General features: G+C 38.8%; 1 protein-coding gene and 1 long non-coding RNA gene across 2 annotated transcripts; both read right to left on the bottom strand.

Moving 5' to 3' along the window:
- Window positions 1-649: 649 nt before the first annotated feature.
- Window positions 650-2489, bottom strand: LOC119477847. Its single transcript, XR_005204330.1, has 3 exons — window positions 1939-2489; window positions 979-1033; window positions 650-767 (listed from the first exon to the last, which is right to left on the bottom strand). It is a non-coding gene; the product is annotated as an uncharacterized LOC119477847 (long non-coding RNA).
- Window positions 2490-2896: 407 nt separating this feature from the next.
- lin54 (lin-54 DREAM MuvB core complex component) lies at window positions 2897-15226 on the bottom strand. Its single transcript, XM_037753295.1, has 14 exons — window positions 15071-15226; window positions 10728-11500; window positions 9623-9734; window positions 9359-9489; window positions 8180-8335; window positions 7408-7609; window positions 7250-7323; window positions 6970-7164; window positions 6787-6878; window positions 6353-6424; window positions 6034-6136; window positions 5816-5953; window positions 5506-5708; window positions 2897-4311 (listed from the first exon to the last, which is right to left on the bottom strand). The coding sequence occupies exons 2-14, from the start codon at window positions 11478-11480 to the stop codon at window positions 4110-4112; spliced, it is 2433 nt and encodes an 810-aa protein (XP_037609223.1). The 5' UTR covers window positions 11481-11500; window positions 15071-15226; the 3' UTR covers window positions 2897-4109.
- Window positions 15227-16052: the final 826 nt, after the last annotated feature.

The raw sequence follows: 16052 nt of genomic DNA, 5'->3' as shown, positions 1-16052 counted from the left end.
AGTAAAAGCATTAATCCAAAAGACTAAAAATACTCCATTATAAGTAAAAGCCTCCATTCAAAATTGAACTTCAGTAAAAGTATGTAAGTATTATGAGCAAAATGTGCTTTAAGATTTAAAAGTTAAAGTGCTGAAACACTGAATTCTACTTCTTTAGACCTCAAATAGTTATTTAAATAAAACCATCCATTTTCTTTAAGTAGAAATTTGATAAAGAGCCCCAACTAGAAACCATTTTTTTGGAGGCTTTAAAAGCCAATAACAGTTGGTGCCACTGGTTTAATATTTAACAATGCATTTTTAATATAAAATCTTAATCTGAGAAGTAACTCCAAAGGGCAGATACATTAATCAGAATGAAAAAGTACAATAGCATCAAATGGAGATGCACAAATAAAATACAAGTACCTCCATATTGTACCCAAGTACAGTATTTGAGTAAATGTAATTAATCACTTAACTTTCCACCACTGCCACCCAATTCTGATAATGGTCAGGGAGTGAAATAAGGAGTAAATTTAACAATATATGCAATATGAATCTATACTTGTTCAATTAAGTCAATACGCCTGTAATAAAGCAGGGTACTTCTGGCTATGAATATACACAATGTCTGAAAAGGCAAAGAAGAACACATACACAAATCATATTTATGTCACAATTTGTATTTATTTGGTAATGAGTAACTTCAAATAAAAAAACAACAACAACAGTCAAGTGCTTTTGGTAGATGCCCCTGGACTCACTTTCACTTCAGCAGGTTGACCCTGAAAGAACAATGCAGATATTTAAGTTATTTTCACATAGCAGCAGCAGCAAGCATTTCAGATGGAAAATTAATGCCAAAACCCTCATTAATAGAGTCATGAATAATCTTCCCCAGACACATGAATGGGTCAGATGGGTAGTGATTGGTATAATCATTGGGATGGCTATTCACTTCACTATTCATTATAATAACAGAACTGCAATACATACATGCATGTCAGGTCCACACTGCAGATTTCACTGGAACTCCTGTTCTTCAGTTGATCTGTCAAACAGACATCATCGTTAAGCAACTTCTTTAAATGTAATTCTCAAATTCATTCACATAATACTAGACAGGTTAATCATCTTCACCTGCCTTTTTACAAGACATGGCCAGTATTCCCTCAGATATCGTGGTGTACAAATATGGAACACCAAAATGCATGTTATCAAGAGCTCGTTATCCTTAGAACATTTTAAAAGGAAATGATCATCACATTTAATTCATGATGTCTAATTATCTTTTGATATGTTTAGATAAATTTTTCCTTTTTTTCTGTACTGTTTTTTGTATGTATTTCATTGTTTTTATTGGATTGTTTAGTTAGATTTTTCTGCACATTTTGTGTACTTCTTGTTGTTTAACTTTTGTTGTATTTTTAAAATTATGTTAGTTTAGATATTTTTTCCTTTTTTGTTATTGTTTTTTTTTCCTCCTGGTGTTGGGGGGAGGTCTTTTATACATAAGCCTGTGGCTTCTTGACCTCTCCTGTCACATTTCTTGTTTTTTTTTCATTGACTGGATTTTGTGCAGTTTCTATATGTGCAAATAAATAAATAAATAAAGATAAATAAACAGACATTTTAGGTGGTGAAAAAATGCAGTTATTGCATAAAAAAACAAGCATTCAGATTATAGGATGTATGCCGAATTGAAGAGTTGCTGTTTTAATTTAAGAAAATGTTTAAGTCCTGTTCTGTTGGCTAATAAATACTGGTCAATTAGCGTGTTAACACTTAAATACTACATTTTTTAATAGGACTTTGGTGCGCATCTATCACTCTAGAACACGCTGTCCTCAATGACCACGTGGTCTAGAGGTGGTGGGTTTACTACATGAAGCGGGTTAATTACCACTTTATCACTAAAAACAGAGTAATAACGGATTTAATTTATCATTTACTTACCAAATTATCAGACATGGACGCCCACGTGCAGTGAAATGCTATTACTGAACCAAACCTCGTTTAAAAATCATGCTCAAAATATTAATATGCACAAATGCTTAAAATTAATATGCACAAAACGTGCACTTTAACACTTGTAAGAAGAATATAAACGTTCCTATGTAACATTTTCCTGAGGACCTCGAGCATGCATACTGCTCCACTTCTGCAGCAGCCTTCATCTAACTTCCAGGTCTTTTCTTCTTCTTCTTCCGGTTTATTGACAGTTTCCACTCTGTGCACATTACCTCCATCTACTGGGTGAGATGCACTACTTTTCCTCTAATTTGTGAAGGAGACTGGGGAATGCGACCTTTATTTTATACAATTAATAAAGCCTCCCAGATTCTGAATTACTGCCATTTTTTTGGGAATATGTACATTTTCATAGATTAATCAATACAATAATGATCCTTTGTTTTAAAGGTCCCATATCGTGCTCATTTTCAGGTTCATACTTGTATTTTGTGTTTCTACTAGAACATGTTTACATGCTGTAATGTTAAAAAAAACCTTTATTTTCCTCATACTGTCGGCCTGAATATACCTGTATTTACCCTCTGTCTGAAACGCTCCGTTTTAGTGCATTTTGACGGAATTGCATCAGAATTGGGTTGCTAGGCAACAGCTTGGGGTCCATGTGTACTTCCTGTCAGCTGATGACATTCACATACACTGCAACCAGGAATAAACTGGGACACATTTAGAATGTTTACGTTTAAAATTGAGTCAAGGGTCTAAATATTGTATATTTGTGACATCACAAATGGGCAGAAATCCTGACAGCTTGTTTCAAATGCAGAGTTTCCGAATACGGGCCGTGTGTGTTTTCCCTGTGGATTGAGTGTTTCGATACTTTCACAGTATTTATATAGGACTTAAGCCTGCTTTATAATAAAAAAAAACATGAAAATCTCACTTTTATAATATGGGACCTTTAAAATACAAGAAATGTACACATTGTCCTAACATCACATTTGTGCCCTGATTAGTCTACTGATAAGATGGTATGGTTTAAAAACAAAAACAATATAACAAAAACAAAATGGAGACATAAAACAGAAGATGACTGCTAAGATGGCAAGAAGCAAATATCTTGTTTTTCTTAAATTAAGGGGAAGTGAAACTATGCCATGCATTCATGATGCAGTGGATATTTCCTGTGTCCTAACAATATATCTTAAGAGTATATGGTGTAAATATCTGTCATTTGACTGTCAAACAACGGATCAAGTAGCTGTAATCTGCTCTGTGTTACATTAACCCGCTCACCTCTAGTTAGGAACATCATTTAATAAGTCGTATAGGTTTCAATTGTTTTTCCATTCATGATGTTTTTAATGTACAGTAAGCAATGTGACTGATAAAACAGAAAACAGCACCAGAAGAAACGTCTACCTCCACCGCCATATTCCAACTCTTCTGAGCCGTGCTCTCTGTGTGTGTGTGCATAATGCATCGTGTGTGTGCATTCATAGGGATACAACGTAAGATTGCCTCTACTCATTTTCCTTGAAACAATTTAGCCTAGCCTCGGTTAATAATAATAATTAACAATTTGCAGCACTATAAGCCACACAATATTAGCGCTCACAATGATTACAAATACGTGTCAAAATAAATATCAAAAGATACATGTTCTGTTTGTCTACTGTAAGCACAAATGATTACATAAAAATTACAGGGATTTCATTTTCAAAAAGGGGAAAAGAAAAACGGAAGAAAATGGAAGAACAAAAGTTCAGAGGACACACAGAGATTTGATGGGGCCCTGTAGGGAAAGTAAAGTGAAGAAATCCCTGTTCAGCACTACGTTGCTCAGTCATTTCTGTCCATCACAGCCAGGTGAAGAAGTGGGAGAACAGCGTTAAAGGTCCATCAGAGGCGGTGTGCTCTGTCCATTTGTCCTTAAACGTCTGTTCTATGTTTATTATTCCAGCTGGCCTTAGGCTTGCCCAAGGCAGGGGGATCTACCCTCAGGCCATTGTTCTGCCCTTTAATGAGGGAGACAACCTGTTTCCCTGCAGGAGAGAAACCCCCAGGGGTCCGAGACAGAGTAATCCGTTGCCTCTCGGGCCCCCCCACAGCTGGGTTCGGGTTCGAGGGTGGGGAGAGCCAGAGCGCTGCTCGGCCTAGCAGTTGATGGAGGCGCAGTCTGCTTTGGCTTTCCCCGCCGAATTGATTATCCTCATGAGGCAGTGTCCGAACTCCTCCAGGATCATCCTCTCCGCTTCCTGCTGAGGCTGATGAGTCTGTTCGGCCTTTTTGGCCTGTTCCAGCAGACACTCGCACGTCGCTTCAAGCACCTCCTTCGTTACAAACGTATGTGGCAGCCTGCGGGGAAAGGAAAACAGGGCCTTGGTGAGAAAATGCATCTTCCTTCATGTCACCAGCTATCATCTGTCAGCAGAGGTGGTGAGTTACAGCCATGTTACACACAGGCTGAACTCATCAAATGACTTGAAGAGCCATTAAATCACACCCTAATTTTGATATTCATGGTTGCCATTTTATTTCAACAATAGCTATTAAATGTATTTACATTTAGTAATCACCTCTTAATTTTAATTTCCTACATAAATATCATTCAAAAAACTACAATTGACCCTTCCTAAGTCCCACGCCTTTTCGCTCTGTGCTCCAACAACAGTTGAGCAAGCTTGGAACCCGTTTAGAACCTCGGTCAGCTCTCCCCTTTCCATGTTACGTCTGTTCATAAGTTACATTACATTGGTGTCACAATCTTCACGGACACATCGCATTGTATATAATCACAGTTACTACGAGGAACTTTCATTTTGTGTTGATTTTGGCGGTCCCTGTGGACAAAAGCAAATGTGTTTCCAAGCACCAGTTCCTTTAGAAAGCCTCTAATTTTACAGCAGCAGGGTCTGACAGTCTGTCCCGCTTTGTCCTGGTTCTGGTTCTCCCGTATCTCCCTTCCCTCCAGAGGCCCAGCCGTACGGTCTGGGCATCCAGCAGTGTGGTGTCAGTGTTGGCTCCAAGCGGGGACCGGCTGAGCAGCGTGGGGAAGCTCTGCTGCTCCTGGCCTGGTGCGGAGCTCTCCACCTCCTGCCGGAGCTCTGACTGCAGGTCAAAGGCTGCAGCGAAGCCAGATCCGGGTCGGTCCAAGGCTGGAGTTTGAGCTGAAGTAGTTTCTGGTGAACCTGCATGATTTCATGCCCGAAACGGACCCAGTGGTTCCGATGACAAGCATTAAGAATAACTATATAGAAATAGCCAATCTTCTTGCTCATGGTCTCGTTTACTTAAGGAGGTCATATAGAGGCATCAGTATTAAACGGAGACTGTTTCTTAACCTGCATTGTTATTATTAGTGGTCATTTGTTCGTGCTTGTTTGGGACAGTGTTTGGCCTTATTTTGATGAACCATTTGATAATTCTGTGTTATTGATTTGGTTGTATTAAAATAATACTTTTTTTCCCCGTCATCATTAAAAACAACTTTAGCTGTTATGATAACTCTCCTGTAACATATTGTTGCTCTAGAGAAAAGTGTTGCAGTACCTCCCGCCTCCACTTGAGATAACAGGTGTCGTCCTCATGAGCAGGTCTGAGATCTGCGACGACAGCTTGGTCTTCGCTGCAGTCTGCTGCTGTACCCTCACTTCTGCTGCGTCAGCCAAGTGCATTAACGTCTTCCTCTCCGGGCTCTCCTCAAAGTTCTTACAGCCGATGCACTTACAAATGGACGAGCACATGATCTTCGCCTTCGAGGTTAAAACAAAGGAAATGTAGTCAGTTAGAAAGCGACAAACTGGGTTTCACAATTATATTAAAACAGCTCCTGTAAACAACGCAGTGAGGGGAAACCCACCTCGTAACACTCGCAGTAGTTCTTCAGGCAGCCTGATCGTTTGCAGTTGCAGCCTTTGCTGTGTCGACGGTCCGACTCGCCCTCTTTTCCTTTACCGATTTTAGGTTTGAAGGCCTCTGGGTTCCGGTCCAGACAGGTCTGTGAAAACACACATTTTCACCTTCATTCATCTGTGTGACAGGAAAGCAACTTGTGTTCTCACAGACCTCCAACCTTACCTTTATAGCTTTGAGACGCTCCGTTTCATGTTCCAGGTTATTGAAGCAGTTATTGCAGTTACAATTATTGCAGAACTCTCCATTTGCAAAGCAGTCACAGTATCTAGAGGAAGAACAACACAAGGCTGTGAGTTAGCAGCCTACATCTTACTGCTCTGCAAACACCAACAGAAGTGGACTGATGTACTGAACATGTAATACAGTTACACATACAGCACAGTACATTGATCAGGTTGGGCTGTATCTACACACTTTTATCAAACAAATGCAACATTAGGACAGTCAACAGTAAACAGGTTTAAATCACAGTCATACTTACAGTTTGAGGCACTGCGACTTGGTGCAGTTGCATGGTTTCCTCGGTCTTGAGGTTGTTTCTGCTGTTGACAAGCTGTGAGCCAATGAATAATATTACTTACATTAAAATTAAACCAAAAGCACATTCAACCAATCAGTTAGTATAGTTATAATTCTGCAGTCTTCATTTCAAAATAGTATAATCTAATCTCTCTTTATTTATATTTCAGTTAAATTGTGTTTTCAGTGTGAGCTTCAATTGACAGAGCGAGACAGGAAATGTGAAAGTAAACTTTCTTTAATACAAAATACATTTGGTTTCTGAAGTAGGCAAGAGAGTTTTTCCATTAAACCCCAATTTCTTTTTTTAGTTCACACTAATGTCTCTCACAAAGTTTAATTATTTAGTCAGTCTGTTCCACATCAAATAAGAAGTGCCTTCATGTCCCTCCTTACCCATTGAGAGGCATTCTGGCCTGAGTCTGGATACCGGGGGCCGCGGCGAAACCAGAGCTGCTGGCGAGGGTCACGAACGGCGTCTGCTGGAGCTACAGAGGAAGCAGATAACACGATAACAAAAATATGAATATCAAAGAGTAGTAAATTAAAAAACACAAACGCAACAAAAACCCCACTAACCTGTGTGACGTATTGTGCTGGCACGACTGCATAGCCCACGTTCCCGCCTCCTGGAGCTGGTGCCAGAACGGTGCCTGGAGGGAGGTTGGTGAAGTTGGGCTGGATCTGGGGCAGTGGAGTGGCAGGCATGATGAGGCGTTGCTGTGTCTGATTGGTGGTTACTACCGTTGCTGATGTTAAGGGCTTCGGTGCCATCTACAGGGAATATAATCCATGAACACAGCTCAAAAGAAAAAGCTCTGAATGAACATAAATATCATTTACAGAATAGCAAAGTTACCTGTTTGATGGTCTGTGCTGGGACGATCGGGACAGACATCCTGACTGCTCCTGTACTGACCACCATGGGCTTAGCTGTGGAACATTAAGAAGCATTAGTTGCTACAGAAGAGCTTCAACAAGTGTCATCAAGGTTTGTTATCACTATCAACAGGTCACCTGTCTGTATAGAGCTGGTGCTGGGACCACTGGGCTGTCCCGTGCTGCTCGCTGTTGTTGCCGTGACGAGGCGGACGTAGTGGAACCGGCTACCTGGAACCTGAATCTGCTGCACATTCGTCTGCGTAGACAGTGGGATGATGGTCTTGAACTGGGAGCCGCCGACTCCTCCCACAGACACTGACTGCACCTGTTTAATACCCTGAAAATGTTAAAAAACAGATACAAAACAGAGCTTTAAGTACAAATGACAGAAGAGTAAATCAACTTGGACATGAAAATCAACGATAGTCAAGTTAAATCTTAATCCACCGCAGAAACTTTCCCCTGGAACTAAGAACCTTTTGAGTAACTCATTGCTTTTCCACCGCAGGGATCAGGGTCTAAATTAAGTTCTGGGGATATTTTACCCCCCCAAAAAAGGGGGCTAAAGTCAGATCCAGCATCTCAGTTGAAAGGATTTGCTGCTCTTTTATGATAGTAAACTGCATATTTTCATAATTTCTTGATGTTTTTTTATCAAATTATGAGTTGATTATTTGAGGAAAATAATTGACAGATTAATAGATAATGAAAAATATTGTTAGTTGCATCTCAACTTCAACTTATCGAGGTAAACAAGGTGTTTTAATGCAGCTGTCTTTTCTACATTAAAGGTGATCGTGGCTTCTTTAGCAATGCAGGAGCACGAGAAGTTGTTATAAAACCATCCCCAAGCACTTCACTGTCCACACTCCAGCTGATAATAAACAGAGACCAGTTGTGATCTTACCTGTGTCGTGGTTTGGCCGGTGGCCACCTTGACTGGAGATCCTGATGTGGACTGTTGGACTGTTAGGATCTGCTGGCCAAGTGCTACATTGACAGGCAGCGTCATAGACTTCTGAGAGGCGCCGGATGTCGGAGAAGCCACCGATACCACGGTCACCTGGCAGAGACAAACAAGGAGAGCGCAGCACGATCAGTCCAACTACTGACCTGATCAAAAATAGATATTAATATTCTCACATACTATTAATGTTTGGCCCACACATATAAACTAACAACCAGCTTAAATTAGGGGTGTTGTGTTGCATGAAGGTTACTGCCTCGAACAATCAAGAATTAACACCGCATGTGCTGTGCAGAAACTGAATGAAAAGTAAAACAGACCTTTGTCACAGTGGATGGTTTGATTTGGCAAACAGGTGTATATAATAACATTAATGATTTCTGTTATCCATGTAGGTGTGTCAGCTCTAGGGCTCTGGTACTGTGCGTACCGGCTGACTGACTTTATGGCCCTCTTAAGTTGAACATCGTTAAGGTTAAGGACACCTGTGCTTTCTCTGTGTTATTTTGTGACTTTAGTGAATCCGAACTAACCAAAGTCACACAATAACACAAACATACTAACTGATCGAGGCAGCGGTAGACCAGCAACTCCTTTGTTCTGCAAGGTAAAATTACTGCTTTCTTCAATGGAGTCTGGTTGCTGTAGTGAGAGCATAGATAATGGCTTCAGTTCCCCGTCGGAAACGTAGACTGTATAGTTGTCTCATGGCAAGGTAAACAGGCGAAATATTCTAAATATAGTGTACACTTACAATGATACTGATGTTTTTTAGGTGAGCCTTCCTTTTAAGTGTCTAAAATAAATTTTGCTGCCTCCGTCTACAGCAGTACATTGCTTTGCTCCCGTGCTGGTACTCCTGTCTGTTTCTCCAAGCATCTACAGTAGGTAATACACTGACTATGGATAAGTACCTCGTACAATCCCACTTCGAAATACCCGATCAATCCCTTTAAGCATAACCACTTGAAAACTGTAGTGATGGTATTTCTAGGAACCTGCAGCTTGTTAATGTTGAATTAAACTGAAAATAAATGGGAAACACTTCACTAACATAACAGAAAAAAAGAGAAAATTAATCCTTTATTTGGTAAATGAGGATTGGTGTGTAGAATTTACCTTGCTGGGAGTCTTAAGCGGTGAAATAGCAATCTTTTTGCCAGAGATACTTTGTATACTGGTGTTGTGGGGCTCAGACAGAGTGATGGTCCTCTGGGGCATCCCTGGAGAACTCTGTGTCAGGACACGTCCTGTGAACACACGGCACAAGATTTGAGAAAAAGTGGCTTAAATAATACTGAAACAGAATCAAAAAGGTTTTAATCAATGGATTCACTGACAAAAAAAACAGCAATGACATGACAACAATGCAAATAAACTTACCTGCAATAACAGGAGATACTGATGTCTGAGGATTTAGACCTTTGCTGTTAACAGTTTTTGTGATGATAAACTTGATTGGTGCAGCGGAGGATACCGGTGTTTTCTTGGCAATCTGTGGAGATATTCAGTGAGATTTATGTGCATTCTATTCACACATTATTCATAACTTCAGTGGAAATTATTAATCCAAACAATTCCCATCTGCAAGCGATATCTAGTTGAATCTTGAATCATTCTTCAATGTGTAAGCTAACATAAGATTATAAATACACTTCACTTCTTCACTATAAAAGGAGACGTTTATACACAAACACGCTTTTTAAGCTTGTGCATATTAGGAATGCGACGACAGAAAAATTTCACGTCACGATTATCCAGTGCTGAGACAGTAGAGTCATTTGTCTAACAAACAGCTGTTCTCATGTTGTTTAAGGTCCTTTTAGGGCATAAAAGCCAACGTTAATGTTTACTTCTTGGCCAGGCCATTGGATGGAAAACACTGAGATTCAATCTAACAAAGCCAGTCATGTTTTTATTACAATGTTTATAGCTAATAGGGCTGCACAATTAACCAAAATGTTATCAATATTGCAATATGGCTTACTGCAATTTTCAAATCACAGGATTAGTTAAAATCACAATATTTGTTAAAGGTGAAATGTGTCAAAATTGCATTTTAGATTAAATACGGTGGTGCTGCAGAGATGTCCTGGCCAACACATCATATTCTACAGACTTAAGAAAACATATTTGTTTGGTACAGATCCCCATAAAAAACACACTATAATAATTTTAACATTTTCATTGAAAGTGAGAATGATGTAAAAATTATCATTTCCTCTAATATCGCAATATCAGTTAAAATAATCGCAATTAAATATTTTGATAAGATAAAATCGTGCAGCCCTAATAGCTAATTAATAGTTTGTGCAGTCTTATTGTCCAAAAGCTAAAATTTGCATTAATAATTATCTTTAATTTATCACAAATGTGTGGCAAATTTTCAAATGCAATATTACATATACTATATATAATATTACATTGTCAAATACTATCAACATCAATCGGTAAATATTGCATTATAACACAAAACTATCAATGTTACCTGTACAGTCTTCAGCTGCTGGGCCTGTAATGTGGTCAGCTGGTTGCCAACGCTCCCCATCACCGGCTTCAGCTCCGTCCTCCCACCAATAGTCACCACTTTATACTGTTGAGGTTGAGATTTGTTGTCTCCTAAAGTCTGTGAAACGCCAGGCTTGCTGACCGTGTGTGGTAACTGCAACACTATAGGCTGCCCCGACTTTCCTATCGCTGTAACCAAAAGTTTTTGTCCTTCCTGCTTGATGACCTGGGGTGTACCTGCAGACTTTGCTGCTTCTGTGGCTTGAGATGAGGCCACCTTGTTGAGAATGATCTGGTGGTTTGCAGGAGAGATGGTAAAGGGAGCCGTGAGCCTCTGTAACCCGCTTGTAGTGATACTAGTCCCAGTCAAACTATCTGTCGTTTTGGTAGCGGCTATGGAAGTAGCCATGGCTGGTTTGAGGGTAAGAAGCGATGACGATGTACTGGAAATGGAGATAGGAAGCTGACTCCCGGAGCTGATGCTGAATGTGGTGTCTGAGGCAGTGGAGGTGGTGAGAGCCTTTGTGTGTTCTATTGAGGTGGCATTTGAACAGAGGCTCAAATTTTCTGAAGCCATGGGCGTATCCGTTTCCATCGGCACCGGTGCGTCATCGCTGGGCTCTGACTGGGCCGCGGTGCCGTCTGGTTGGGAGTGAGGGATGTCCTCTATGGCCTCAGTATCCATGATCTCATCAGGAAGGAGGCTGTTGAGCTCTGGTGACACCACATCCATGCTTGCAAAGTCTCAGCTCTCTGTTGATCCCAAAAGAACAATGCAATCAGTTTTTATCGTAGTTGTAACGAATGTCACAGATATGCAAATTTTTCATTCATTATTTTTATGGCAGTAGCTCAGTCCATAGGGACTTGGCTTGGGAACCGGAGGTTCACGCTGTATAATGTACAACGGTGGGCCCTGAGGCTAGAATTAGTGACATACCTCGGGGCTGAGTGATACAGGAGGTCAAGTTTGGACAAGGTGGACCTATAAATAGCATCACCTAAATCAATCTGAGTCAAGAAAAGGCCAGCAAAACAGAAAACAAAGCACAGAAAACCCAGTGGCAAGATGCTCAATATCAAATTTGTACTTTTGTTTAGAGTTAATGCATTTAATTGCAATAAACAAGATTTACAATTCAAAAATATACATTTATTTCTGGTGTATTGCTCTCAATTTGCTCTACATTATATTTATTACATTTATACTTATATTTCTACATTTATATTATATTATGGACAACACCACCCACCCACTTCACCACACTTTGGCCAGACAGAGGAGCACATTCAGCGAAAGACTTCTCCTACCTCAGTGCACCACGGAGCGGCACAGAAGGTCCTTCCTACCCACTGCCATCAGACTTTACAACTCATCTCTTGACTAACTAAATAACACCCTACACTCACACACTGTCACTCATCCATCCAGCAGTGCAGTCAGACATGCATCATAATTGGACATTTGGCACTTGCTAACCAGCTTTTAAGAGTATTTATTGCTAATGCTTATTTTATATCTTATTTATTCTTATTCTATTCTTAATCTTGTTGTGTGCTTGTTCTATCTTTTACTGCTGTAACTCAGAAATTTCCCCTCGGGGATTAATAAAGTACCTACCTACCTACATAATTAATAAATAAGTGGACAATGATATATTTACTGTATTGTTATTGTTATTATATATATATATATATCACCTAATTTTTTGTTATCACTATTATGTAGTCATATTATTTCTTTATATTAATCTTGTCTCTAGGTGGAGGCTTCAGTTAAGCCCAGTGGGTTTTTTGCCTCTTCCTGCACTGTATATTATTCATTTGCGTTATGTTGTGTAGTCTTAAATTGTGCAAAACAAATAAACAAATAGACAATAATGCTTGCAAAAGGCTTTGCAAGAAATAAACAAACAAGCAAGGCAGTTAAAGCTAGTAGCGAGTTAGCTGTGTCCACAATAAAACATGCTTTACTTTATGCAGATACCTGTCTATTAGTTCAGTAATCACGTGAGATTTATCAATGGAGAGTACGTGTATGAGTTTCCACTAATGTTTGACACAGCCTGACAGCTGATGCTGGGTTAGCTATAGGCCGCAGCGGATCATCTCAGCAGGCGTGTATCTTTGTCCTGCTGCAACTCTCTACTCAACATTAATCCACCGAAACGCACATATGAACCCTTCACCCAGCCCATACTAAACACACACACACACTGTGTGCTAACTGCTTCTGCTTGTTTTTGCATGAAAGCAACCAATGCTGAGCTGCACTCTTATATGTTAAAAACACCCCTCAGAAGTGCTCCTAGTTGGGGGTTAAAGAGGGTTTGCTGTCTGCTGGCTGCGTTACTATTTCAGGGCCGGGGTAGGATTTCGAAAGATCCGCCATTTTTACCTCGTCATCAACTCTTGTTAGCTCTCCAGGCTAACACTTAGCTGACAATAAGGGATAGATATTATCTCACACTTCAGCTAAAACACTTAACCCACAACATAGCAGCACAGCTAGCATACATGAGAGCTGAAGACAACACTTCCTGGTAACTAAAGGGCTTACTAGCAACTCTTTTAGCTGATAATAAACAATGCTAGCCTTCAATATATAATCCCTCCTGTCACTTGAAACATCCATCTAGGATTAAAACAGTTTAATACAACTGCACTTATAGATTTACCTGAATAGCCTGAGCTTCTTTAGGGTGGCTGTGAGTCAAGTTAGCATGGCCTAACCGGTTATAAATGACATATTTATGACCTTACACTAATAAAAATCCGCTTTTAAAACCAGATATAATAAGAGATATGCTGCTAAGTGATGTGGGAACAGCTAAAAAGCAGAATATAACAGCTAACTTTGTGTTTTCATTATGTTTTGACAGCACACAGAGACATTAAAACAACTAAGCTAAGTTAATAGCTTTTACTTTTGCTTTAATTTCGCATGTTTGCATGATTAAATTAAACTATTAGTACACACCAAACTTTCTGTCAGCACACATAATACTGTAATGGATCTTTATCTTTTATTCAGATCTCCATTAGCTGTGTCTGAAGCCCTGCTATTCTTCCTGGAGTCCACTTAAATCAACTGTTTTAGGCTACATTTCAGTACACAATCACATTACAAATCTTTACCAAACAATGACTACAACATCAAAACACAACAATATATAATACATACAGTATATAGGCTAGACATCTTCACATGTACATACTGTCCAGTCTATTTATATCCAGTCAGTATTTATTTCTTTGCACTATTTGGATTGTTTACAACTTCCAGAACATTTGACATTTGATATTTTTACTTTTATTATTGTATTCTGGTAGCTGTTATTTCTATTCTGTAAAGTACAATGAGAGAGCTGCATATACGTACAGTATTAATTGGCAAAATAAACCTGATTCTGATTATAATAGGCCTATAATTATTTAGATATGAGCCATTCTGCATAATGAGTACTTTTACTTTTGGTACTTTAAGAAAATGTTGATGCTGATACTTTTGTAGGCTACTTTCAGTAAGAGTATAGAGGTACTATATGATATGATTCATTAGTGGTTGGACCATAGCATATTATGTCAAAATACAAAAACATACAAAAACAGAACAAGCAACAATTTAATGTTGTATTTATCCAACATTAAACCTGTTATGATTTGATGTTAGCTAAATATCAGCAGACACAGAGAGCTGTTCAGCTAAGGAGATGGTTTTATCAATCATATTTTAAATAGATTATTAACTAGATCATCTTCATCATCAGCAGGACAACTCTACTAGCTTTTCCCAATGTTATCCATGTATCTGTTTTTATGTTTTTTATTGTTTCCCACTCACAATGTTGTTTGGTTATGATTTCCCAGAAGTCTTTATAGATATTTAAATCAATATCCTCCTCACAAACACTAACCATACACTTCCACGCAACACACACGTGTCTTTGTTGATATATTTACTGTATTGTTATTGTTGTTATTATATATATATTGTCCTAATTGTCATATTATTTCTTTATATTAATCTTGTCTCTAGGTGCAGATAAGCCCAGTGGGTTTTTTGCCTCTTCCTGTACTGTATATTATTCATTTTTGTTATGTTGTATAGTCTTAAATTGTGCAAAACAAATAAACAACAAATAAACTTGCTGAGCTTGCTAGCTAACCCAAAGCTAGCTAGTTAGCTCGCTAAGCTAGCACAACACTATATGTCCAACACTGAGCAGCTACTCTTTAAACAAAGTGTGCTTTCTTCGTTCTGGACGCTGTGTAGCGAACCATAAAGAGAGAGTTGGTCGACACATAGTCACGCTTGCTTACCCCGTGATGGTTTTGTTTCGCTGGGCAACGTTTCCAGATTAAACGAGGAAAGGAAAAAAGGCGATTGTTCAAAATACCGCGCCGAGCGCCATTCCGCCATTCCTCCCTGACATCTCACAAGTCGACCACGCCCTCCGCGGCTACGTCACTGCTACGTCGTTCTTAAAGGTGCAGTACAACTTCACCTACAATAATATATAGATAGATATATCTTTTTTTTTTTTTTAATAAAAGCATTTAAAACCCACAATTTTGTTAATTTATGTATGCATATAGAATAGAATAGAATAGAATAGAATAGAATAGAATAGAGACTTTATTGTCATTGTCGAAAACAACGAAAAGCAGTTTAGCAACTCTTTGCAGTAAAAACAAACATTAACCTTCCTGTTGTCCTCGGGTCAAATTTGACCCCTTTTCAAACTTCATTATATCATAAATATTTAGGGTTCTTTCATCTAATTGCCCCAAAACAACATGGATGAAAGTAATTCATAATTTCTGGGGGGTTTTCATACTCAAAAATGAGGTATAATCTCTTGTAAATGAAGTATATTGACCATTAATTACAAAAAAAGTGTAAAACTTGTGGTAATAAGTTGGAATGAAGTTGGCTAAAAAGGTGTCATTATGTGGTGCCGTTGAAAATCTTTTATATTATAATATTTATAATATTCTGACTAAACTTTGACATATGTGATAATCCATCGACATTATGTTCCTCTGATACTATATAGTCAAAATAATTAATAATTTCTGCCTTTTTTTACTAAAAAATTAGGTGTAATTTCATTGAAATAATGTTTATTGACCATAAATCCCCCCCAAAAAGTGTAAAACTTGTGGTAATGAGTTGGAACGAGATTGGCCAAAAAGATGTTTCACAGAATTGGGTAATAATTTATAATTTATGCCTTATAAACCGTCAAACCAGACCAAAAGTTGCACGGTCGACGGGATGACAATAGGAGGGTTAAAAACA

Source organism: Sebastes umbrosus, chromosome 19 (assembly GCF_015220745.1).
Source record: "Sebastes umbrosus isolate fSebUmb1 chromosome 19, fSebUmb1.pri, whole genome shotgun sequence".
Taxonomy (NCBI): Eukaryota; Metazoa; Chordata; class Actinopteri; order Perciformes; family Sebastidae; genus Sebastes; species Sebastes umbrosus.
Note: the sequence above shows the minus strand (reverse complement) of the source record. Positions and strands in the feature narration are given on the sequence as shown.